Source organism: Prionailurus bengalensis, chromosome D3, assembly GCF_016509475.1.
Source record: "Prionailurus bengalensis isolate Pbe53 chromosome D3, Fcat_Pben_1.1_paternal_pri, whole genome shotgun sequence".
Lineage (NCBI taxonomy): Eukaryota > Metazoa > Chordata > Mammalia > Carnivora > Felidae > Prionailurus > Prionailurus bengalensis.
The window spans coordinates 32,050,602-32,077,545 of NC_057356.1; the positions used below are offsets into that span (position 1 = coordinate 32,050,602).

General features: G+C 35.2%; 1 protein-coding gene across 4 annotated transcripts in view; it reads left to right on the forward strand.

Annotated features, from left to right (window-relative positions):
- Nucleotides 1–215: 215 nt before the first annotated feature.
- Nucleotides 216–26,944, forward strand: part of CEP76 (centrosomal protein 76) — a 34,407-nt gene continuing 7,678 nt past the window's right edge. Inside the window, exons 1-12 of one of the 4 annotated variants that reach the window (XM_043559434.1) lie at nt 216–329; nt 1,397–1,552; nt 2,727–2,808; nt 3,421–3,645; nt 4,908–5,093; nt 6,470–6,567; nt 7,148–7,276; nt 12,064–12,252; nt 15,726–15,892; nt 17,048–17,381; nt 20,439–20,656; nt 21,063–21,178. In XM_043559434.1, the coding sequence (XP_043415369.1) occupies nt 267–329; nt 1,397–1,552; nt 2,727–2,808; nt 3,421–3,645; nt 4,908–5,093; nt 6,470–6,567; nt 7,148–7,276; nt 12,064–12,252; nt 15,726–15,892; nt 17,048–17,381; nt 20,439–20,656; nt 21,063–21,178 (1,963 nt within the window). In that variant the 5' untranslated portion in view covers nt 216–266. Of the gene's footprint in view, nt 330–416; nt 827–1,396; nt 1,553–2,726; nt 2,809–3,420; nt 3,646–4,907; nt 5,094–6,469; nt 6,568–7,147; nt 7,277–12,063; nt 12,253–15,725; nt 15,893–17,047; nt 17,382–20,438; nt 20,657–21,062; nt 23,257–26,944 lie in introns of those variants that run through there. The other 3 variants (XM_043559433.1, XM_043559435.1, XM_043559436.1) reach the window with 3 other exon arrangements.

A 26,944-nucleotide genomic window follows, 5' to 3' on the forward strand; every position in this document is an offset into this window, starting at 1 on the left:
GCGGCAGGTGGAGGTGGTCAGGCAGGGCTGGGGGCAGCCCGAGGCTTGGTAGTCCGCGCCGTTTGAAAGCAACAGTTGAGAGCCGCAGCCGCCGCCGCAGCCGCCGCTTCGGCTCCCGCCCAGCCCGGCCTGACGCGGCGTCGCGCCCCCCGGGAGCTGCGCGAGGCCGGCGGTCGCGCCGGCTCTGCTCTGCCGCGTCTGGCACTCCGGGGCTGGCCGGGGAGCGCCCAAGGCGGGGAGAAGCGCGGTGAGGCGCTGGCCCCAGCATGTCGCTGCCGCCGGAGAAAGCCTCGGAGCTGAAGCAGCTCATCCACCAGCAGCTGAGCAAGGTGAGGGCCGCGGGCGCCGGGCGAGACCGGGCCTCTCCGCCCGCCTTTGGTCCTGAGCGCCCGACCTGGCATCCCGAGGCCCGACCGACGGCGGCGCCTGTTTGCCGGGGACACGAGCGCAGGCTCTGGGGCGCAGAGCACGGCTGGGCCGTCTCCGGGTGTCCAGCCGGGGCCGCTCTCTAGCCTCGCTGAAAGACAACAATGCCGGCAAGTGCTAGTGAGAGTTTGAGGTGACGGAACGTGGGAGAGTGATAGCACAGCTGTGAGAACGAAGCATTCATCCCGCGGTTTCTGGAGATCAGATCGAGTACAAGTTGTGTTTGGAGCAGGTGTATATTCAGAGGTCTGGAATTGGAATTACTTTAAGGGTGAAACTAGAGTCTTTCAAGTTGAACCAAATCAGCAATTCTTAAAGAAGTCATGAAAGGGAAGTTACTGAAGGACTTGCAACGAAAAGCGTTTGTGATGTTTCGAAGCTCAAGGAGAACATTGTTGAGGTGCTCAACTGAATGCAGTAATCTGAAATAATAAAAGCTACGGTTTATTGTACACTTGCCAGGCTTTCTGCTCAGTGTTCAGCATTTTTTGGCTAAGCCTCACAATATGGTCTTGGCAGGGCATTTTTTTTCCAGATTCATAAAGGGTGAATAAGTTAACTCAGGGTCACATCTAATAAGCAGACTTTGAGGTTCTCCAAGTTTGTATTCTTTTGATTACACAACAATTGTCTTTCAAAAGGTCTGCTTTGGTTGAGTGTTATTTGTGGGGAACTGATAACAAAGGTGGCAGATAACCAGCTGAAATTATTCCTAGAATTTGTACTAAAAAAAAAAAAAATCATCCTAAATTTTTTTTTGGTTTTCTTCCTTTTAAAAATCTTAACCTTTATTCTTATTGAATTCTGGTAACAATTTTACATTTACTATTATCTTGAGAAGCCTTTCTGAATTTTATCTATCTACTCTCCCATCATTTTTTTTTCCTTTGGGTGTTTTAGAAAGAAATTAGCTGATTGGCAATGTTTGATGACTTTGTAATGTAAATGGTAATTCGAGTTTTCTACGTAGATGGATGTCCATGGCAGAATAAGAGAAATCCTTGCTGAGACAATACGGGAAGAATTGGCACCTGATCAACAACAGTTATCAACTGAAGATTTGATCAAAGCCCTTAGACGTCGGGGAATCATTGATGATGTGATGAAAGAACTTAATTTTGTTACTGTGAGTAATCTTTTAGGGGAAAGATTTTGAGAGTATGTTCTCATGCTTAATGCCACTTATAGGGTCCATATTTGGGGCCTCTTTTTAGGAAAACCACTTTAAAATGAGAATTTGGGAGTGGCTGGCTGGCTCAGTCGGTAGAGCATGCAACTCTTGTGGTTTGGAGTCTCACATTGGGTATAGAGATTTCTTAAAAAGTAAAATCTTTAAATTTTAAAACATTAAATAAATGAAATAAAGTGTTAAAAAATGAATAAGATCATTTTACCTAATACTATCTTTACTTCAAATATAAGCTAACTCTACCCTTGAAAAATAGCAAGTAGGATTATGTATCAGTGAGATTGGAGTTACATACCATATTGCTCTCTCTACAGAATTTTCTGTTGTTATTCTCTGGTTCTGTAACTTTATACATATTTTAGTTAAATTAGGTCACCATAACTTAGTTCTTTTTCACTAGTATTGTTCTATAACGTTTTTGATTAGGCATATTTTTTTATTACATTCTTTTGGAACTCCATTGTCTGTGATTAACAAATTATCAATTTCTTTAAAAAAATGATTGCATAAGAACCTTCAAATCTCTTCATACAAATAGGTCAGTAATGGGATGATAGTCTCTCAGTGCACAAATTAGTAAGTAGGTCTTTTGAAAATGAGGCAATAATGAGAAACTGTGACCTCAATATCTGGGTATTATAATGTAAAAATTGGATGGACTGCATAATACATCAGGGAATAATTTTTTAATATAGCCTCTTTTTTTGGTTTTTGAGGTTTATTAACCCATTTGTTTAAAAATTGACCCAGTAACAGCTTCTGCTATGTGAATGTCATTTCCTTGTTAAAATTAGTTCATGGTAGAATCATAAGGCAAATGTTAGGTTTAGAAAAAGTTTACCCTTGTTTAAGACATTAAGAATTTGTTTTTAGCATTCTGTGGACATTGGTTGAAGGCTGTTTAATTACTTATCAAACTTCAGGAGTGACCAGTAACACCACCTTTTTTGCAGACTTTTCATTATTTTAATTATGTAATTATTTAACTAGGCTGGGAAAAGTTTCCTTGAGGGGGGCTTTATACTATTTACTTAGTTCCATTGTTGCCATTCCCTTGCTTAGTTATATTTTTTGTTTTCTAATTTGTTTTCATTTTTTTCTGCCTTTGTAGGACAGTGTTGATCAAGAACTCCCTTCCTCTCCAAAACAACCTGTTTGTTTCACTGATAGACAATCAACCTTGTTAAAAAAAAGTATGTGTATTTCTTTTTAACATTGATTTCATTTTGGATAGTACTACATATTGATGTGCTATAGTGTTTGGTATTTGATAGAAAACATTTTTTCTTTCTGAAATGAAATACTAATATTTTTATGATTAATCATCCAAAAAAACTTAGATTCTGTTTTGCATGAAGTGTGTATTATGTCAGAAGATTTAACATGTAGCAGAGTGGAAGCAAAAACAGGATCACCTGTTGCTCATGTTTTAATAATGTATTTTATAAACACTGTACAGTCTTAATGGTAATTACTTAACAAGTATACTTGCTGAGCTGATATTCGTCTGAGTTTGTGAAGGTGAAGGAGTGTTGGATAAGCAACTAAAAAGTAGATTTCTTAAGCATTGGCTCTGACTCCTTTCTAGCTGGGAGAGAGTAGCCAGCATATAAACTCAGATAAAAATATTTTATTATGTATCTATTCTTCCCTGGTTGCAAATGGTCCTGGTATACAGTAAATGTGTTACTTTTTCTTTATTTAGTCTTTGATTTTATTTCTGTCAAGTTATTATTTCCTATTGTCTTGATCACATTCCTTAAGTTATTTGGCAGTTTCCTCATATATATTGCTACACTTTACAGCTAATATTGATCCAACACGGAGGTATCTTTACCTTCAGGTTTTGGGTGGAAAAGCTTTCTTGGAACATCTACAAGAACCTGAGCCTTTACCGGGACAAGTTTGTTCAACCTTTACTTTATGTTTACATTTTCGAAACCAACGTTTTCGTTCTAAACCTGTTCCGTGTGCCTGTGAACCAGATTTTCATGATGGCTTTTTACTTGAAGTACACAGAGAAAGCTTGGGTAAGAAGCAATAATAAATTGTCATTTAATTGAGTAAATCTTTGTTAGGTTTTATTGCAGAACAACCATAAGACTTTTGCTGTAATGAGAGATTTAAAATGAGTAAATCTCCCTAGGTGTTTTTTTCTCCCCTCTTTTTTATAAAATCTACTTCCACCCGCCTTCTTACTTTATTTTCTGCTACTTAGTTTTCCTTGAAGATTATTTTTTTACTGCTTTAATGGTTGCTTCTTTTGTAATAAACACTTAAATGCCTATTCGGTGCATTATACAATACTAGGCAAGTGCTGAGGACATATTGGAGGATGAGCCATGATTCTACTCATTTATAAAAGATGGCTAGATTTATGATGTTACATAACTTACAAAAATAAAAAAAGTTTAGATGGGAATCTATAATTCTCATAATTTTAAAGTTGTGATAGTTGATTCCTATAATTATTTTACATAGCTTCTGTAAATGTATTTTATGTTTTGGTTAGCAAACTTAGCAAAGTTACAGAATTATACCTTTAGAATTTTAGATTACCTAAGATGGTTAATACACTATGAAAAAAATTTTTTCCCCTCATGAAAAATGTTGCCTTAATTAGGCTGTTAATGGCTTCACATGCTGGCTCCAAGGTGCCAATCTTTCAGTTTTGTGTATATAATACAGTGATTATTTCTGGAGGTTTAGGGATAAAGGTAGTTTAGGGGTTAATGTTGACATATTTGAAGGCTTTTTATTATGGTAGATTTTAGTTAAGTGCTTTTGTTAATTTTTTTTTTTAAGTTTATCTTATTTATTTTTGAGAGAGAGTGTGTGTGTGCACACAGGGGTGGGGCAGAGAGAAAGGGAGACAGAATCCCAAGCAGGCTCTGTGCTGTGAATGCAGAGCTTGATGTGGGCTGCAAATTCATGAACTGAGAGATCATGACCCAAACTGATATCAAGAATTGGATGCTCAACTAACTGAGCCACCCAGGCGTCCCTAGTTAAGTACTTTTAAAGAACAGACTTATCTCTTAGGGATGAAAAACCCTGATATGCATTGAGTAACTAGATGACTCATCACAATTATTCTAGTTTTCTCAAAAGTTAGTGACAAATTTGGGATAGTACTTTTTTAATTATTTGTTGCATACTTTCTGAGGCATTACCGAATTATTTCATTTGGTTTTATGTAAGTTTATTATTAGTATTCTTTGCAATAGAACTGTTCTATGTTGGCCATAATGGAATATGTAATGTGGTGCATTTGTTTGGTTTATGTTGCCAGGTGATGGAACTAGAATGGCTGATTCAACAACAATGTTATCAATAAGCGATCCAGTTCATATGGTGCTAATCAAAACAGACATATTTGGTGAGACTACTTTAGTAGCATCCTATTTTCTTGAATGGCGATCAGTTTTGGGCTCAGAAAATGGAGTGACCAGTCTTACTGTGGAACTTATGGGTGTAGGTATGATAACTAATCACTGTTACCTTTTTGTAACCAGTTTGTTTGTAAATACATTTTATGTTTTCCGAATGCCTTTATAACCCAAGAAGGAAACATGTAAAAATTTCATTAGAATTACAGTTGGACTCCAGTATTACAGTCTTAGGAAATGTCTTGAAGTGTGCTATGACTATAGAACTTCACAGTCAATCTGACCTTGTCTTAAGGAAAAAAATTTTTATGGGAAATGAATAGAGAAATTTTGATAGCTTTTTTCTCCTCTCCATATCGATCTGATAATATGTAAGGCTGTAAAGAAAATTAAGATTTTTCACACACATGCATGTATGCATATGCAAAAATCTTATAGTTCAGCACACTCTAATGTTCGGTGCATCCCCATTAGTACTAGTGTCTTCCTACAGCAGTAATTCAGATGTGGAGTTGATAGTCTTCCATCCTGTTACATGTGGGAATGTGGGACTCAAAGAGGTGTTAACTTGCTCATTGACAGGATCAGTGAGTGAATAGTACTCTTTGAGGACAGAGGTGGTGCCTGTCTTACCATTGTCTCCTTGGACTCTTTCGTACTTGATGTGTAATACATACTGTATTTGCTAATAACAGTGAAAAACAAAATGAAACCTGCCAGTATTTTATGCATAACCTGTAAGGGAATTAGTTTGGTATTGAAACTAAGTCACAGAATCAAACCTGGCTTGTGGACAGTATAGCTTTAGTACTTTAGATTTTGGTAAGTCAGACCCAGAATGTTTGGGGAAAAAAATTTATGTGGGATATTTATTTTCAAAAGAGATACCCATTATTTGTCTTCAAATATAGGCCTAACATGATTATCATAATAATGACCAAGAAACAAGTGATTCACCAGTGAAATAGTAAATAGTTCTGGTATAAAGTGTATTTGTTTTCTGATTCCTTAAATCCAAGCAAGGATTGAAAATTTGTACTCACAGGTGATGTGAAAAATGGGAAGAAATAAATGGGAATTACTTTGGATAACAAAGAGTATAAATATTTTCTGAGAGTGAGATTTTAACAGTTGTTTTGACTTTGTTTTTAATGTAAATGTGGTTGGCGTACATTTAATGAGATTAAAAATTAAGAATCCCAAATCAATTAGATCCCAAAAGTCCCTTAAAATGTGATTAGGAAGGTCAGAAAATAGGTAATCTTATAATTAGATAAAGGCCTTTGTGCAAAATAAAAACTAATTTGATCTGGCTCAAATAATATGAATATTAAAGGTGATGTTGAATATTACCTATTTCATGTAAGTGGAAACACAAAATTCTTAAATTATTTTGGTTGGACTTTGGTTGACTAAGTATACATAGTTTTGAAACCTCTGAAGTTCTAAATATTTATATTTATAGGCACAGAATCAAAAGTTTCTGTGGGAATTTTAAATATAAAACTTGAGATGTACCCACCACTCAATCAAACATTATCTCAAGAAGTAGTGAACACACAGGTAAATAATTCTGAATTTCTTTTCTTTGTGTATTTGTTTTCATAGTTGTATATATACCTGTTGATCCTAGACAGTGTTTTCTTAGAAAATTATCATTTATTAGTTTTAAGCAAGAGAATGACAATATGATTATTAAATTTTTGTCTTGGGAGAATAAAGATCACTGACTAATATATGTAGACCATATATTGTAGAGAGGGTATGCAGAAACAGGGAAGTCAGGGGCTTCTGGGTGGCTCAGTTGAGTGCCAACTCTTGGTTTTGGCTCAGGTCATCTCACACTTGAGATGGAGCCCCGTGTCGGGCTCTGCACTGACAGTGTAGAGCCTACTTGGAATTCTCTCTCCTCCTCTCTCTACCCCTCCAAGCTGGTACACACACGTGTGTGTATGTGCACATGCACATGCTCTCTCTCAAAGAAAAATTAAACTGGGAAGTCAGGGGCTCTTACAAATGATGACGATGGTGGTGGTTTAGATTAGGGTAGTGGTAGAGATGGGGAGCAGTATGTAGAATTGTTACGGTATTTAATTAAGGAGAAGAAATAGAAATTGAAAAAATATATTTTTTAAATTTCAAGCTTGCTTTGGAACGTCAGAAAACTGCAGAGAAAGAACGATTATTTCTTGTATATGCTAAGCAGTGGTGGAGAGAATATTTGCAGATTCGACCCTCACACAACTCCCGGCTGGTTAAGATTTTTGCACAGGTTTGTAAATTGCATTCAGAAAGGTTCACATCTGTATTTGAGATTTACTGTTGTATATGTAAAGTTCATATATATGTAAGTTTCATGTATGTAAATTTCATATATGTATAAAGTTGAATTTGTAAAATGTATTTATTCCAGACAAATGGAAGTTTATTTGTAAAAATAGAATGCTGATTTTGTGATACTCTCTTTTACTAAGTAGGTGAGTAACATAACATCTTTGTTTTAATTTGGTTTTCATTTTCAATTCCTTTTTAAAACCTTTTTTAATGTATTTGATTTAAAACAGATGAAAACCCATTTTGTTTAACTTGGAGTGTGTCCCTGACTGATACTTAGTACTAAATGATTAACTACTAGGATACTTTGTGGTATTAGTTTTCATGTGCAGAAACTAGTCATATTTAACTGCATCATTTCAATTATATATCTCTGCCTCTGTTTTTTCTTGTATCCCATGCCCCTTTTCTCTCATTAACAAATCAGCATAAAATATATGATCAGATCCTTAATTTGTGTAATTCTGAGGAACCATTCAAATATTTTATATGTATTCAGTGTTTTATAGATGCTTTTATATGAGTGTAGTATGGTGTTATTTTGAGTAACATATCTCAAATCCTGTGCATTTGTCTAGCTTTACCCTGGGATGGACTAAGAGTGGTTCAATTTCTAGATGAGGAGCTTAGGAATGGGAGAGCCTAGTTGATGAGTGGTGGAAATGAGGGAAAAGGTTTCTCACTTTCTGATAGCATTGTCTGTACATTGTTTGGGCAGGTGAGGTGGCAGTGACATCAGGATGGGGTGGAGAGAAACCAGTCAAAATATAACTGGCTCTTTACTGTCTATTTAGTCTGAGGTGAGATTCATTGTCATGTGGAATCTGGGACCAGAAGAAGACTGGGTGGGTGAGGAAGTGGATCAAAGAAATGACAAATGAAAGAGGAGGAGGAAGAGGTTGAGATATGCAGTTAAGCAAATCAGGGAATGGGGATTTTCATGCAGAAAATATTACTTAAACAAGTTCTCATCTCTTAAAATTCATTGTAAGAATATTTGAACCACATAGGTCATTAGTTTCATGGTAACCATATGAGATTGTCAATTTGTCAGGCATTGCCACTTTTGTAAAAATAAGCAGTATAAGGGATAAAGGAATGAAGAATCTTTCCTAAGATCAAACAGCAACTCAGTCTTGGAGACTTTATTAAGTTGCACTTTTGCCTAGTGCTTTTTTAGTTTGATGGGACCACCTCTCTCTATATAGAGAGAGTAAATAAACTGTTTATCTTACTACTATTCCCCAGAAGTGTTTTTTGCTGCTGCTTTCTATATTTGATTAGATAGGAAATTAAGGAGCACCAGTTACTTAAGGCAGTCAATCCAATCACAAAAACTATAGTTTTAAACAAAAGAATATTATTATATAATATAATTAAATTATATTTAAATATAACATAATATATAATATTAAATTATACATGGTCTGAAAATGAATTTCCATTGCTTTCAGACACAAGAAGAAATAGTTTACAACAGTACTATCCTTCTGGAGTGATGGAAATGTTCTCTGCTGTCCAGTATGGTAGCCAGTGTGCTATTGAGCATGCAGAATGTGGTCGATGCAATAAAGAACTGAATTTTAAATCTTACTTAATTTTAATTAAAATTTAAATAGCCACATAGGGTTGGTGGCATTCTTAGTGGAAATTCTTAATTCTTAGTGGACAGTGCAGGTTTAGAAGCTGAAATATTGAAATTTTTAAAAAATTTTTCAACGTTTTTTATTTATTTTTGGGACAGAGAGAGACAGAGCATGAACGGGGGAGGGGCAGAGAGAGAGGGAGACACAGAATCGGAAACAGGCTCCAGGCTCCGAGCCATCAGCCCAGAGCCCGACGTGGGGCTCGAACTCACGGACCGCGAGATCATGACCTGGCTGAAGTCGGACGCTTAACCGACTGCGCCACCCAGGCGCCCCTCAAGACATTTAGTTTATGGGGACATTTATAGGAAATATTGCTGTAATGAAACATAGGATATATTTGTATTCTAAGCTGCTACTATTGATGATTGATTTAGGGCAAATGCATCCACTTTTTAGGTGCTCATGCCTTCCCTATTAGTGGAGTTGTAAGAATAGGACTAAATGGCTTACTCAGGAACACAGTTAATTACCTTTATCCTAACCAAACATCTGTGGAATCCTCAGAGTCATTACATTTAATAATCATTGTACTTTTTCTCCCTCCCTTGCTTGTTTTGCTACAGTACAATAGTAATTCACTTAATCATAGCTTTTAAATTTTCTAGTGCAAGAAATTTTTAAAAAGTTATAGAAGTTGATCTTTGAGGCCATTAAATTTTAGGAAAATGTTATAAATCACTTGAGGATTGAGATTATCTTTTTAATGTTGAGATTGTGATTTCAGGATTTAATATTCTCATACTACACTAGATTAACAATAATACTGAGTTAATGAGTTAACGTAAAAGAAATTCAAGTAGTAGTTTTCTACTTGTCTCTAAAATTAGAATCATGATTTTCTGTTTTAAAAATGAGTACCTTGTGGGGTGCCTGGGTGGCTCATTTACTTGAGAGTCAGACTCTTAGTTTTGGCTTAGGTCATGATCTCAGGGTTTGTGGGATTGAGTCCCATGTGGGGCTCTGTGCTGACAGTACAGAGCCTGCTTAGGATTCTCTGTCTCTCTGTCTCCACTCTCTGTGCGTCCCCCCACCCCCACGTGCATGCTTGTTCTCTCTCTCAAAATAAATAAATAAACATTAAAAAAAAAATGAGTTCTCTCAAAATAAATAAACATTAAAAAAAAAAAAGGAGTACCTTGAAATACCCTATGCTTAAATCTCCTTCCTTTTCCTGTCTCTCTTATTTTCCTTATCTGTCTTTGGTTCTTCATTCTATTTGAGGTTTTGTTTTGTTTTGTTTCAACTGATCCCTTCATTCTGTCTCTTTCTGATTCCTAAGATAGCATGGGGGAGATGGAGACTTAGAGACTACCATGGATGTGTTTGAGCCAGGAGGTACAGTGGGGTGGGAGAGGACAAGGAAAAAAATCAGTGCCTTTTAGAGTTGAGGACTATACTTATGAGTGAAATCATAACATTTTGCTCTGCATCATATAAGAATTCATGGACTTTCTCATTATAATTAAATGAAAAAGATAGGATTTTTTTTTTATTGCTAAAGTATGAGATTATATTGGAGAAGTGATGTTTTTGTGGTGTAGAAAAGGTATCTATAGTTCTGATAATTTGAACAGATGATGTTTCTGTTGGCTGAGTTAGGTCTTATTTCTGAGGAGCCTTGCCATAATAGAGAGTGTTGTCTTTGAATTTTGAATAGAAAGTAGACCTTTGACTTTGTCATCTCAGTAATCAAGAAGTTAAGGGAAATGTGGGCTTTTATAATATTAACTCTAAAAGCATAGTGGTAGACAGTCATCAGAGACTTTTGTATGCATTGTAGCTCTTTAGCTCAACTCCTAGGATATATTCTGTATTTGAAATGTAAGATGTTTTTCTAAAATGATTTTCAAAACTCTGCTTTCAGTTGACTTGGTTAACAAATCATTGTTTCCTGTGGATCTCCAAGTGTAACAGAAACAAACAAAATGAGCTATGATAATTTGTTGTTGTGTCAGTAAATCAGAAAAGCTATTGTTTGAATACATAGTATTAAATTCTGTATGATAATATGAAAGAATAGTTTGGCTTAAGCCCCTCTCCATCCCCTACCCACTTGCCTATTCTGTTTTCAGAGGAGTTCTTTTTTTTTTTTTTAGTTTTATTGAAGGATACTTGACGCATATAATTGTATATATTTAAAGTGCATGACATAATGACTTGATATACATATATGTTGTGGAATTACTACCAAAATTAAGATAATGAACACATCCATCACCTCACATAGTAAACTCTTCTTTTGTGCGGTGAGGATGCTCAAGGTCTATTCTCAGCAACGTTCAAGTTTACTGTATTAACTACTCATCATGCTATACATTAGATCGTCAGAACTTACTCTTCTTGTAACTAAAAATTTGTACCCTTTAGCCTACATCTCCCCTATTCCTCCCTCTTCCCAACCATTCTATTCTCTATTTCTTGAAATGAACCTTTGATTTGTTTTGTTTTAAGGTTCTACATGTAAGTGACAACCACCATACAAGATTTGTCTTGCTCTGTTTGGCTTATTTCATTTGGCATAATACTCTTCAGATATGTCCATGTTGTCATAAATAGCAGGATCTCCTTTTTTATAGCTGAATGATACTCTGTTGTATATGTAATATCACATTTTCTTTACTGATTCATCCATTAAAGGAAATTTCAGTTGTTTCCATACCTTGGATATTGTGAGTGATGCTGCAATGAACATGGATGTGCAGATGTCTCTTTGACATACTGATTTCAGTTGCTTCAGATATATATCCAGTAGTGAGATTGCTGAATCACGAGAGTTCAAGTTCTTATTGTCACAAGCTTTGGAGTCAGACAGCTCAGGGTTTAAATCCCAGCTCTATTCCATAACACCTGTAGCTTCAGTTTCTTCATTTATAAAATGAAAACAGTAAGAGATGTTAAGAGGACTAAAAGAAAAATTACATGCACAGCCCTCAGCTTCCTGGTGCTGGATGCAGGGTAAGCATTCAATAAGTGGTGGTGTCCAGAATTCTTTCATCCCACATTAATATGTTCTAAGAAAGTGTTAAAATTGGGGATGATTAATCTGTCATTACAGTGTTTTCCCCTCTTCCCCCAGGATGAAAATGGGATAAATAGACCAGTCTGTTCCTATATTAAACCACTTCGAGCTGGGAGGCTTTTGGATACTCCAAGGCAAGCAGCAAGATTTGTTAATGTCCTTGGTTATGAAAGAGCCCCGGTTATTGGAGGAGGAGGTAAACAGGAACAGTGGTGCACTCTGCTGGCCTTTCTCTGTAGAAACAAGGTATCCTACATATGTAATAGAATTGAAAACCAGTACATCTTCGTTATTGTGAATTTATTGCATTTGAAAATAATTAACTTAGAAAAATGGATATATTGTCCGTTTGAACTAGTCAGAATCTTTTGTTTTCAATACATAAAGAAAAACCTTGGCATCTTTATTTTCTTGTATAGCTTCTTATTTAGTGTAATATGATTTTTGTGAGATAGAGACAAGTAGTATAGTGTCAGAAATTAAGATATAGAGGTAAATTAAACAGTGAATTAGAGATGGCGCTGGGACCAGAACAGCGGTCTTTCTAGTACTATTCATGTGTTAAAATCTACTTAGATGATACATTTTTTTAAAAGAGAAAATGGCAGTACAAAGTGAATATGGAAAAAAGTCTTGGATTGCATGGTATTGTGTTTAGTTTCAAATATAAGTATATATTTAAGAATTTGTGTAGGGGTTTCTGGGTGGCTTAGTCAGTTGAGTGTCTGAGTTCATCTCAGGGCATGATCTCGCAGTTCATGGGTTCAAATCTGACGTTGGGCTCTGTTCTGACAGCATGGAGCCTGGAGCTTGCTTCTGATTCTGTGTCTTCCTCTCTCTCTGCCCCTCCCCCACTCATGCTGTGTGTCTCTTTCTCTTTCTCAAAAATAAACATTACAATTTTTTTTTAAAAAGACACATTGTTGATTTTTATTTAAAAAAAATTGTGTAAGTTTATTGATGTTAAATGAATTGATTTCAGTAAACTAATTTTATAGTTTGTGATATTTCCTAATCTGTGTTCTAAAAATTTTGATAATATAAAAATAAGAGCATCTTTAGCATTCCAGTTCTACCAAAACAGAAGAAAAGAAATTTCTTTATTGTTTTGAAATAATTTTGTTTAGTTTGAGGTTGTATAAATAGTGTGAGTATTCATTCACAAGGCAAAGCTTATCCAGTAGAACCTATTTAGATTAGGGATTGATTTGTCAGAAGAATTTTACCTTAAAAACAATTGAAAACTTAAACATTATAAAAAATTATTTTGATTTATTCTCAAGCTGTGGTTTCCAAAAGTTGTGTTTATGGATTTTAGCTTTTTAACTTCAAATATAGTAGGAATGGTACATATTTAAAATTATTATGTGAAAAATGCTTTTGCAAAGCAAATAATCATCCCTTTGATTCACTATTATGTTCACCTGAGTTTGTTTAAAGAGAAAGAATATCTTAAAATTAGAATCTTGAAAATTATTGAAAAAGTTATTCTTGCACAAACAACAGCATTACAAGAGTAAAGGTGCAATTTCACATATAATTCTATTGCCGGTTTTTCATCTCTTCTTATATTTTTATGTTTTTCTCCTGTGTATTTATCATTCTTTCTATAATTATAATTGAGATATAAATAAAATTTTGTGCCCTACTTTATAATTTAACATTATGCTATGAACATTTTTCCATGTGTTGCTATAATTTTTATGATCTCCATTTTAAAATGGTTGTCCGTATAAGGTTTTCTTTAGTTGACATACAAAATCTACTTAACTATTTTGCCATTGTAGGAATTGTTTCTCTTGGCTACAGTAGGCTTGCTTCCAATTTTTTGATGTTCTTGTGAGTAAATTTTTCATTGAATATCTTTGGGAGTATTATTTTTCCTTTGAAATTTTTAAACTATAAAATCTCAGTATAGAAATTGGGTGTAAAAGGTTGGATATTATATTTTTCAAAAGTCAATTAATGATTTTAAAATGCTATTTGTTTTAGTATAGTTAATAAAAAAAAGCAGCAGTGCACGGGCACCTGGGTGGCTCAGTTGGTTGAGCCGCTGACTTCGGCTCAGGTCATGATCTCACAGCTTGTGAGTTCAAGCCCCACGTTAGGCTCTGTGCTGACACTCGGAGCCTGGAGCCTGCTTTGGATTCTGTGTCTCCCTCTCTCTCTGCCCCTCCCCCACTCACACTCTGTCTCTCTCTCTCTCTCTCTCTCTCTCAAAAAATAAATAAACATTAAAAAAAAAATCAGTGCAGAGCCACTAATACAAAATTTGGGGGGAAAGAAATCATCCCCCATGCCAACCCTGAACTTGTTATTTTTGCTTTTGTATATTAATTACCCTCAGTCCTACACTTAAATACATATCTTAATATAATTGCATCCTTACTGTTTAATATTTTTATTTTTTTATAGAATATAAGATATATTCTATTTTTGTGGTTTTCATAACATTTTTTTTTTCAACGTTTATTTATTTTTGGGACAGAGAGAGACAGAGCATGAACGGGGGAGGGGCAGAGAGAGAGGGAGACACAGAATCAGAAACAGGCTCCAGGCTCTGAGCCATCAGCCCAGAGCCCGACGCGGGGCTCGAACTCACGGACCGCGAGATCGTGACCTGGCTGAAGTCGGATGCTTAACCGACTGCGCCACCCAGGCGCCCCTTCATAACATTTTTAAGATTTGAAAGTAATAAAACATTGTCAAAGAAAATTTAGAAAATAGAAGGGAAAATTATATATAATCTACCATAATTATTGCCACTGTTGGCATTTTGTTCTCTCATTTTTCCTAGTATTTATTGCCTTAAGATGATTACATATGGATACTGTAACTCATTGTTTTGAGTATTTTCCCATGTATTTACATTTCTTAGTGTATCATTTGTCATCTTGTCTGTTCATGTCCTTTAGCTAATCATCTTTAAAATCTTGCTGCATTTCTGGGGCGCCTGGGTGGCTCAGTCGATTAAGCGTCCGACTTCAGCTCAGGTCACGATCTCGCAGTCCGTGAGTTTGAGCCCCGCGTCAGGCTCTGGGCTGATGGCTCAGAGCCTGGAGCCTGCTTCCGATTCTGTGTCTCCCTCTCTCTCTGCCCCTCCCCCATTCATGCTCTGTCTCTCTCTGTCCCAAAAATAAATAAACGTTAAAAAATAAAAAAAATTAAAAAAAATAAAATCTTGCTGCATTTCTATGTTTTATGAGTTTTTATAAACTTTTGATGTGAAAGCTCTCTTTTTAAAAAAAAATTTTTTTTAATGTTTATTTATTTTAGAGAGAGAGACAGAGGGTGAGCAGGGGAGGGACCAAGAGAGAGGGAGACACAGAATCCAAAGTGGGCTTCAGGCTCTGAACTGTCAGCACAGAGCCCAATGTGGGGCTCAGACTTCTGAACCATGAACCATGAACCATGAGATCATGACCTGAGCTGAAGTCAGACGCTTAACCTGCTGAGCCACCCAGGCAGGCACCCCTGAAAGCCCTCTCTTAAAGTATACATGTTATGACTATCAGGTTTGTAAGCACTGACTGTGTAAAATAATTTAGGGTCTTCTAAAATTAGTGTATTTTGTCCCCCCACCATTGTTTCAGCTTAACACTAGACTTACGATTAAAAGTGAAAAAATTAATATTCCCTTTTATTATAATTTTGTATTTGAATATTTGATGAAGAAACAATGTGAAGGAATAAATACTTAAATTCATTTCATTTTCTAGGGTGACTGTGAAGATCATGCTAATCTTCTGTGCAGCCTTCTTCTTGGATATGGATTAGAAGCCTTTGTGTGTGTTGGGACTAAGGCAAAAGGAATACCTCATGCATGGGTTATGACCTGTGGAACTGATGGAACTGTCACTTTTTGGGAGAGTTTAACGGGACACAGGTTTGTCAACTCAGCTTACAAGGATATTAAAATGAAGATGCATATGTTTTAAATTATAAGTTCTTTGTTTATATTGGTGGTACCCAAAGGCACATAACGATAATTTTTATTATTGGATCCTTTTTGATGACTATGTAAAAAATTACTATAGTTAAAAAGCTGTTAAATTTGAAGAAAATTCATATACCTAGAATATTCTTTACCAACATGATTTTGGTAAAAAACAAAAAAATTACATTTTACTTTTAATTGTGTAATTGGGATACTCTTTTTCTGATGTTTTTCCCCAAGCTTAAAAATAAGCTCAGGTTGTAAATCATGATTTCTTTTGAAAATTTAATGTCACCAACTCCACATTGGTAAATCCACTGTATACTTTTTTTTTTAGTTTTTCTGTCATCATATTTTTTAGAGTTCAGTGCTCCCTCCTTGCTAGGATCATTTCTTTCCTTAACTTCTCCCATAGCACTTTCAGTTTTTATTATTCCTGTCTGGCTATTTTCAATTTTCCTTTATCTTGTCTTTAAATGTTGGAGTTCTTAAAAGCTCAGCCCTGGGCCATCTTCTTCTTTTTCTGAATTTTTCCTTGGTTGATAATCATTTTGGTTAGTTATGCCTAATAATATGTAGCTAAATTATTTTGATTGTATTATCTGAGATGAATGTTTTTGATCTTAATGATTATACATAGAGTATATTCTCATGTTAAAGTAGAGTTGATTAAAAAAATTTTTTTTAATGTTTATTATTTATTTTTGAGAGAGAGAGACAGAACAGGAGTGGGGAAGGGGCAGAGAGAGAGGGACACACAGAATCTGAAGCAAGCTCCAGGCTCTGAGCTGTCAGCACAGAGCCTGATGCGAGGCTGGAACCTACGAACCGTGAAATCATGACCTGAGCCGAAGTCGAATGCTTAGCCAACTGAGCCACCCAAGTGCCCCCCGAGTAGAGTTGATTTTTATATCATACTATGTGCCATACAATTACTGTAGATAGAGTAATTGTAGAAATATAAGAAGGAAAAACAAATATTAAACTCTAGTCTTGGGAAATAGTTATGGCCTTAAGTGTTCAAATAATTTTCTTTCTCAATAAGATGCTGCCTTCTTAATTTTTAAGTTCTTATTATATAAAATTATGATTTACTTCTTTTAGGTATATCCACAAACCTGTCAATCCTGATGAATCTCCAGTTGCTGAACAGCCCAAGCCATTGTACCCATATCGAACAATTGGTTGTGTTTTCAATCATCAGATGTTCCTGGGAAATTGTCAGCCCTCTGACTCAGTAGAAATATGTGTGTTTGATTTGAATGATGAATCCAAATGGAAACCCATGAGTGAAGAAGCAATCAAATCTGTGTGTGCCCCAGGAGCTACAACATCCCTTCCTCCCTTTCCCCCTCTATGTGCATCTACAATTGATGCTTCAATAACAAGTAATGAAATAGAAATGCAGCTAAGGCTACTAGTGTCAGAACACAGAAAGGTAATTAATACTGAACTTAGTAGTTTCATGCATTTTTTGTCAGTTGTTTATGTATTTAACAATTTTGGGAGGGGTGCAGGTGGGATAGTACAGTCACTTTTATACCTGAACAAAGCAAATTTATTTATTTATTTATTTTTAATTTTTTTTTTTCAACGTTTATTTATTTTTTTTTGGGACAGAGAGAGACAGAGCATGAACGGGGGAGGGGCAGAGAGAGAGGGAGACACAGAATTGGAAACAGGCTCCAGGCTCCGAGCCATCAGCCCAGAGCCCGACGCGGGGCTCGAACTCACAGACCGCGAGATCGTGACCTGGCTGAAGTCGGACGCTTAACCGACTGCGCCACCCAGGCGCCCCATGAACAAAGCAAATTTAACAAAGCAAAGGGCAGCAGAGTTCCTGCCCTTAAGAAGCTTATAGTTTTGAAAGTCAAGAGAGTTAAGTTCTGAGACTCAGAAATTTCCAAATATACCAATACTTGTACTATTTTTTCTTTTTAAGTTTATTTTGAGAGAGATGGAATCCCAAGCAGGCTCCATGCTGTCAGTGCACAGCCCCGATGCTGGACTTTATCTCAGGAACCGTGAGACCGAGAGTTCTTGACCTGAGCTGAAATCAAGTCACTTAACCGACTGAGCCACCTAGCACCCCACCAATACTTTTAAAATTTATTACTTCCTTCTAGAAATAAAGAGTGGTGAACTAGTTCAGATTTTGTTAAATACTACTGTTTTTATTTCTTTTTTGTGAAGTACTTATTTGTATTATTCCCTATTGAAAATATTGGGTTATAGTTTTTTAATTCATTTTTTCCAGGTTAGTTTTGTTTGTTTTTTTCTTCCTATTACACTAACTTAGGTAGATGTAAAATTACATCCTTCTAGCTTTAATTTGCATTTTCCTGATTACTTATGAGGTCAAACCTCTTTATTAGGCATTTTGATTTCTTTTGTAAAGTACATTAAAGAAGACATAAAAAACATTAATCATAAAAGATTAGTGTATTTTAAGAATTTTTGTTCATTAAAATAAACCAGTCAGAGGCTGAAAAGAGCAGTACTGGAATGGGAAAAGTTATTTGCAACACATATAACCGATAAAGGACTAGAATCTAAGAAAATTTATTTCTAATTCACCTTTTGATGAATCCTGTTTTCTGTGTTTCTTGAGGCCATCAAAGGCAAACTGATAGATATGTTTTCTGGGCTCCAGTTACTATTAGCTTTGGCCTCTAAAATCTGCCATACTTACTTGCTAATTCATCAAAGCATCTAAAAGTATTTTGGAAAATATTTAGTCTGGCATTTGTAGTTCTCAGCAATAGGTTGCTCAAGGATCTAGTTCACTATACTGCTGGGAATGAAAGCCTCTCATTACTGCCCCTTTCCCTCCATCACTCATACTGCCTTTTAATTTTCTTAGGTTTTGTTTACAAACAAAACCAGTATTTTATTACATTATAAGAATTTGAATAGAGAAAGAAAACAGGGGTGCCTGAGTGGCTTGGTTGGTTAAGCGTCTGACTCTTGATCTCAGCTCAGGTCACGATCTCACAGTTCACCACCCACCTCGGGCTCTGTACTGACAGTGCAGAGCCTGCTTGGGATTCTGTCTGTTCTTCTCTCAGTCCCTTCCCTGCTTGCATGGTCTCTGTCTCAAAATAAGTAAGCTTAAAAAAATTATTCTTTGTTATTATTTTCTTTAAGTTTATTTGATTTATTTTGAGAGAGAGCACATGCACGTGAGCAGGGGAGAGGCAGAGAGAGGGAGAGAGAGAATCTCAAGCAGTCTCTGCACAGACAGCCCTGACCCAGGGCTCGATCCCACAACTTTGGGATCACGACCTGAGCCGAAACCAAGAATCAGACACTTAACCAACTGAGCCATCCAGGCAACCCCTCCAAAAAAATTTAAAAAATTAAAAAAAAAAAAAAAAGAAAACAAAACTGAGCTAGATACCAGTGTTGATCACTAAGTTAGTAGTGCCTGTAAATCAGCAAGTGAGATTTGCTTTTGCTGCTGGAAATAGATGGATGATACTGGACCTTTGAGGTCACTTGGAACCAGTAAAAACCTTGAATGCAAAATCAAGAAATGCTAGAGATTTATTATATCAAAATATTTAGAATTTTGAGAAGTTTTTTATGTTTATAACAGTGTTTTTAAAATGTCATGTGTCTGAATATCTGTAGTTTCTCTGATGTATATAAATGAAATCATAATTGCCTTCAACATTCCATAGAAACATGTTTTAAACTCCCTGAGGGCCTATAGCATGTCTTTTTCATCTTTTTATCTCTTTACAGTATAAAAGTTAGTGTTTTTTTAAGAGTTAATGCTCAATAAATACTTGAGTTTAATTATACGTGCAATTCATTTGTTGACTTTTCTCCCCTACTACAGTTAAATTTATGTTGGAGCTCTCAAATTAAGCAGATTCAATCGTATTATTTAAAGTCAAATAAAATGTGATCTCAAAATTCAGTGATACCATGTTTTTCATAGTAGGACTATTCCACATGGTCTTTTCTAGTGGATATTAAGGAAGTATAGGATTTTGGAGCCTTTACTAACATCATTGTATTGAAAATTTTTTGTTGGGGATACCTGGGGAGCTCAGTCAGTTAAACGTATCTGACTCTTGATTTCAGCTCAGGTCATGATCTCGTGGTTGTGAGATTGAGCCCCTTGTCAGGCTCTGCGCTGACAGCATGGATCCTGCTTGAGATTCTCTCTCTGCCCTGTCTCTCTCTCTCTCTCTCTCTCTCTCTCTCTCTCTCTGTCTCTCTCTCTCTCTCAAAATAAATAAATAAACTTAAAAAAAAAGAAAAAACATTTTTTTCCTCTAAGAAGTAAAACCAGATACCTATAGTTCCTTTTATTTTTTATTTGCATGTGTCTTTATAATAGTTACTAGAAAGTTTAAAAAATTATGACAGGTTTTAAGAATTTTCTCTTGGCATATGTTAAAATAGTCAACACTTAACAGTTGGTTTCTAAAATATTAGTGTATTTCACCTTTTCTTTTTTTCTTTTGTCTTTTGATTGCTATAGGATCTTGGTCTCACCACTGTTTGGGAAGACCAGCTTTCCTATCTCTTATCACCAGCTTTGGCTTCTTATGAATTTGAGCGTACAACAAGTATATCTGCAGGCAATGAAGAATTTCAAGATGCCATAAGGAGGGCTGTACCTGATGGTCACACATTTAAAGGGTTCCCAATACATTTTGTATATAGAAATGCAAGGCGTGCATTTGCCACATGTCTTCGGTGAATGAATTTTCGAATTCATAAATGTTATTATTGGCTTAGCAGTTTAAGCAATCTGTTAGTCTGGTTTTTTAGGAATGATTTTAGAATCACATAATGAAATTTTATAATGATTTATTTTCCTTGCCACAGATTGTAAGTCTGAAATGTAGCTCTAGGTGGTTGGATAATTTTCCCATTGATTTTGGTGCAATATTAGTTGAAGATTTCTGATCTTTTCTAGTGTAATTTTTTAAATTTATACACTGTGAGGAAATGTTCTATAATTCGGATAGCTTAACCAAAATTACAAGGCTGTTGGTAGCAGAGACAGGATTTTTAAAAATTATTTTAAATGCTGACTTACTTGGAAAAAAGTGAAACCTATGTTCACTTCTTAATTGAATAAATCTTCTTTCTTCTGTAGATCTCCTTTCTGTGAAGAAATAATCTGTTGCCGTGGAGACCAGGTGCGACTGGCAGTTCGTGTTCGAGTGTTTACTTACCCTGAATCTGCATGTGCTGTTTGGATCATGTTTGCTTGTAAATATCGCTCAGTATTATAGGACTAACATTTCTGTAAGAATATACCTGTGTTTTATTGGAATTTTACACATTGTACATTACTAGCTGTTTAGAGGTTCATTATTTTAAAAATCACATTCTGGCTTGGATGTCATATTTTACTATTGTATATACCTGACTGAAAATGTTTCAAAAAAATCATGTATGTATTTAAAAATTAAGAATGAAAAACTTGTATAAATCTGAGTGGAATTTAGTATAAATTAAGTGTTTATTTTATTTTAATAAATGCTACTTTGTTTACAGGTATTCAGTAGTTTAAATATGAATATAAAATTTACCCAGTTTTCTTTGCATTAACAGGCAATCAGAGAGATACTTATTTGTCTGAGGGTTTGAGCCATAGTAAAGTCAATATGGAACATTATTTTTCATAGCTTAAATGGGATTATTTTATATAAATAGAAATTAACCTCACAACAGATTTATTTATTAGGTGAAAATACATCTTGATGAATTATCACTTTAGTGGTTTACCCATGGCTATAGGGATATTTATGACTTTCCAGGGATTTATGGGAGGACTTCGATGCAAGAGCAGGAAAAACTAATACCCGAAAACATAAATATTAATAATAAAAAAAACTCACAGAAAAGTACATGAATAATTTATAAGTATTTGATTGAATCATCATAAAAATGAATTGAGTATTTTAGAAAAAATTTATCATACTCTTTTTTTATGATACTGATAAAGTGTTTTCTATAATTAATTTTTTTTAATTTATTTTTTTAAGAGAGACAGAGTGCAGGCAGGGGAGGGGCAGAGAGAGAGAGGGCAGAGAACAAGCAGGCTCCAGGCTCTGAGTTGTCAGCACAGAGCCCGACACGGGGCTCAAACTCATGATCTCTGAGATCATGACCTGAGCCAAAGTCGGACACTTAACCAACTGAGCCACCCAGGTGCCCTTGTTTTCTATAATTAATATTTGCAGTCTGTTGCTGATTTTCTGTAGTCAAAGGATCCATTATTAGCCTCTTCATGGATTCCATCTTATAAACCCACATTTGTTTTTCTTTCTTCCCTTTTTTCATTGTGATAAAAACATCAGTGTATGTGTAACTACTCTAAATGGGAGAATCATTATGTGAGGCCACTGAAAAATAAGCATATGTAAGGGACTTCCTTCTGATACTTGTTTTAAAATTGAGCAAACCTTTTTTTTATATATAATTTTTTTTAATGTTTATTTATTTTTGAGAGATAGAGACAGTGCAAGCAGGGGAGGGGCAGAGAGAGGGAGACATAGAATCCAAAGCAGGCTCTAGCCTCTGAGCTGTCAGCACAGAGCCCAGCGTGGGGCTTGAACTCATCAACTGCAAGATCATGATCTGAACCGAAGGTAGATGCTTAACTGACTGAGCCACCCAGGTGCCCCTAAAATTGACCAAGGTTTTAAGAGAGCAACAGTGAACATTAAAAAAGCTATAGCAGTTTCACTTTTTGTAATAAACTGCATGATGTGGTAGCTATGACTGTCCATTCAGCACCTCTGTGCACAGTTCTTGATTCAGTTGCTTTATCCATTGGTCTTCTTAAGAAAGCACCCGTGCAAGTTTTTCTTTTCATCACTTTACCTCACCATTGCAAATAAAATGATTTAATGTTTTTTAAAAAAATTAAAATCTAGAGATAGCCTAAAATTTACCTTTTATTTTTATATATGGTATTTATGATTTAGCTTGCTTAAAAAGTCTGAAAATATCCCTCTTCTCAGTTTTCTTTGAAAACAATAATCAGATATTTCTTGTGAGACTGACATGACTTTAGAGAATTAGAAAAATAAGAATTAAGACTTTTTTATTCTGTTGTCAAAATTACTCATAAAGCTATCAATAGAGAAAATCGCTTGTAATTTTCACCTTTTGGAACAAACTATTTATGAGGCACATACTAAGAGGCAGACTATGTTAGGATGAAGGCTATATTATCATTAAGGCTGGGCTTCCTGCCTTACTGTACCAGAGTAACATATGTATCCATAATGCACCTTTGGTATAAATTCTGAAATAAATTTCCTTTTTATGCACTTTAATAGAGTCTGGCATTAATGATTTTCTGTAAAGGTGGTTTATTTCAAAAGATTATTTCAGTGCATTTATCACTAGAATTCTACTCTTACTACTAACAATTTTTCTTTTTTAAAAATTAAATATATCTTGTCTATTTAGCTGTCATAAAGGTGGTTTTCCTATTAAAAATGTAAAATTTTTTATATAATGTCTTTAATATGTTCTTTTAGACAATATGTACGCTAGTACAGTTCCCTATACATATATATGTGTGTGTGTGTATAATACATAGGTGTATTTATTTAGTAGAAGATTATCAGAAACCTAGAAAGTTCATTACTCTAGCATGAACCTGTTGAATAAAAGTTATTAAATTTAGTTCCAACCAAGTAAACACTCCAAGTGCTGTTAAATTTTTTTCTTGTATTGAGGTATACATTTTTTGATATCGGCAAAAACACATTGACAACCTGGCAGTTCTGGAAAGTACATGTATTTGAAACCCAGTTTTCTACTTTTTAACAAAGACAAGGTTTGAACCAAAAAAAGTAGCCTTTATATTTGAAAAGACTGTTGCTATTAAAGTACTATTCTATGCCATATAGCTGACCATCAGAATACATTAGTTACAAACCATCGATTGTTTAAACTAACCCATTTATACTTCTGATTTCATGCTGTACTAAACAGGAACATAGTTAAGGTTAGACTACAGTTCAGATAATAATTTCATACTTTCTATTTAATGGAGATAAGTACAGGAATTAGATGATCTGTTTTTTTAACATGCTTTTTTTTTTAAATATTTTTTTTTTTTTTGAGGGACACAGAGTGTGAGTGGGGGAGGGGCAGAGAGAGAGAGAGGGAGCCACAGAATCTGAAGCAGGCTCCAGGCTCCGAGCTGTCAGCACAGAGCCTGATGCGGGGCTCGAACTCACAAGCAGTGAGATCATGGCCTGAGCTGAAGTCAGACGCTTAACTGACTGAGCCACCCAGGCGCCCCTTTTTTAACGTGCTCTTAACTTTTAAACCAATGAAAAAGTAGCATTGTTTTCAAGCTGTTGGCAGTTGAAAAATAATTTGGGATTAGCCAAAGCCTTTATAAAATATTAAAAACAAAATAGTCAAACATATAAACTGGAAGCCATCTAATTTTGAAGAACCTATTGTTTATTGTTTATAGCATATTCTATATTGTTTATAGCATATTCTACATTTAAAACACAAGTTCACTTACAGTCATCAATGCATTTAAGTGTGGGTATTAAATGTTTAATATTTTCTTCTGAGATTTGGTTGGCATAGTCCTTGTAATTACATTGGACCTTTATTTGGTTTGTGAATTCACTACATGACACCAGTGTTGAAATAGTCATGGATACTAGAAGGGAAGGTAGAGGAGGTTATTAGCTGGTTGTTAGTTCACATATACTCTCAGGAAAGATTTCTTTCTCTGATTCTATGGAATTTAGACTTGTACTAATACTCCAAAAACAGATGTTTCCTAGTGTTTTTGAAGGTAGCTATTTTTTTTTTTTGGTTTTGCATCTATACAGTTTTAACTACCATTATACTTATGCTATTTTTACATGTGATTTAATATTTCACGGTTTTGAATTACAGGATTTTGGACTTGAACAGAATCTTAGGTCTTCTAGTCCACTTAATTTATATAGTAACGAAATGGAGATCTAGAGAAGTGAAGTTCACTGTCTAAAGATAATATTTCTAATAGATCAGTTCTAGAGCCAAGTTCTGACTTTGAGTTTGCTTCTTTTTGCTATATCTCTGTACAATGTGAGTTTTCCTCTGGGGATGGCATTTCTGGATATGACCAAGTAACCCACATAGTATGGAAAATTTTCATTTTAGTGGTTCTACCCAAGACAGGGACATGGAAGGCACCAGTCTTTATGATACTTATCACATAACCTATAAAAAATTGCGGTGATATTTGGGGTATCAGGTCAATGACAGATGAGGCCAGAATTACCTTTCAGGGAGTCTGGCCTAGGGAAGCTGAAGCCCTTAGAGGGGCAGTGAGCTGCTTGAGATTCCTTGTGGTGTAGAATTCAACTATTTGTATACTTAAGAGATTCAGTAAACTGACATATAAGAGTAGTGCCCACTAACATGCATCTAGAAAATATTTCAGTCCTATTCAGTCTGTTTTAATTCTGAAATCCATTTATTTACAAGTTTAACTGGCTACTTGTTACTGAACTTTTACAAAATCTTTTCCTTGTACAAAGTGTCCAGTGAGGGAATGGGACCAATAGTAGTACAAAACTGTAAGATGATTGTCAGAAGTTAAATCTATTTGATTTGAACATAAGCAAACAGATTTTATCACTAATTTTTAACAGCTTTATTAATATAATTTTGCCTACTATACAATTAACCATTTTAAAGTATATAATTCAAAAAAAGTATATAGTTCAGTGGTTTGCATACAGTCAGATGTGCAACCATTATCAATCAATTTTAGAACATTTTACCACCTCAAAAAGAAACACTGTACCCTTTAACTATTACTCTATCTCCCCTCTTTGCCTCCTAGTCCTAAGCAACCAGTAATCTACTTTCTATGTAGATTTCCCTATTCTGGATTTTCTTATGAATGGAATCATATATGGTCTTTTGTGACTGGCTTCTTTCACTTAGCATAATGTGTAAGATTTATCCATGTTGTAGCATGTATCATTATGTCATTCCTTTTTTGGGCAAATTTTCCCTTGTATAGTTACATCATATTTGTGTATCTATTTGTCAATCAATAGACATTTTGGTTGTTTCCATCTTTTGGCTAAATAATGCTGCTATAAACATTCATGTCCAAGGTTTTGTGTGGGCATGTGTCATTTCTTTTGAGTATATATATACCTATGAGAGGAATTGCTGGGTTAATATAATAATTAACATTTTAGTGAAATGCCAAATAGATTTTCAAAGCAACTGCACCACTTTCCAATCCCACCAGCAGTGGATGAAGGTTCTGATTTCTTCACATTCTTGCCAACACCTTGTTATTACCTGACTTTCTGATTCTAGTCATCCTAGGGTGTGTGAAGTGGTATCTCCCTGTGGTTTTTACTTGCATTTCCCTGATCTCTAATGATGCTGAGCATTTTTTTTCACGTGTTTGTTGGCCATTTGTATATCTTCCTTGAAGAAATGTCTGTTTAGATCCATTGCCCATTTTTAAGTTGAGATGTCTTTTTATTATTGAGTTGTAAGAGTCTTTTATTTATTTTAAATTCAAGTCTCCTATCAGATAGTATGATTTGTCTATGTTTTCTTCCATTCTATGGGTTGTCTTCTTGATTGTGTCTTTGAAGTACTAAAGTTATTAATTTGACAAAGGCCAATTTATCTGTTTTGTTGTTGTTGCTCTTGCTTTTATTGTCATATCTAAGAATCCATTGCCAAATCTAAGATGATGAAGATTTACCCCTGTTTTCTTCTAAGAGTTTTATGGTGTTAGCTCTTAGGTCTTTGATCCCTTTTCAGTTAAGTTTTGTGTATGTTGTCAGGTAACATTCTTCATTCTTTTGCATATAAATATTGAGGTATTTCTTCACCATTTGTTGAAAAGACTATTCTATCCCCATTGAATGATCTTGACAACCTTGTTAGTTGATAAAAGATGTAGGAATAGAGAGTCATGATTCTCTATTGTTATTGTGCCACTCTTTTTATTGTTCCTCTACC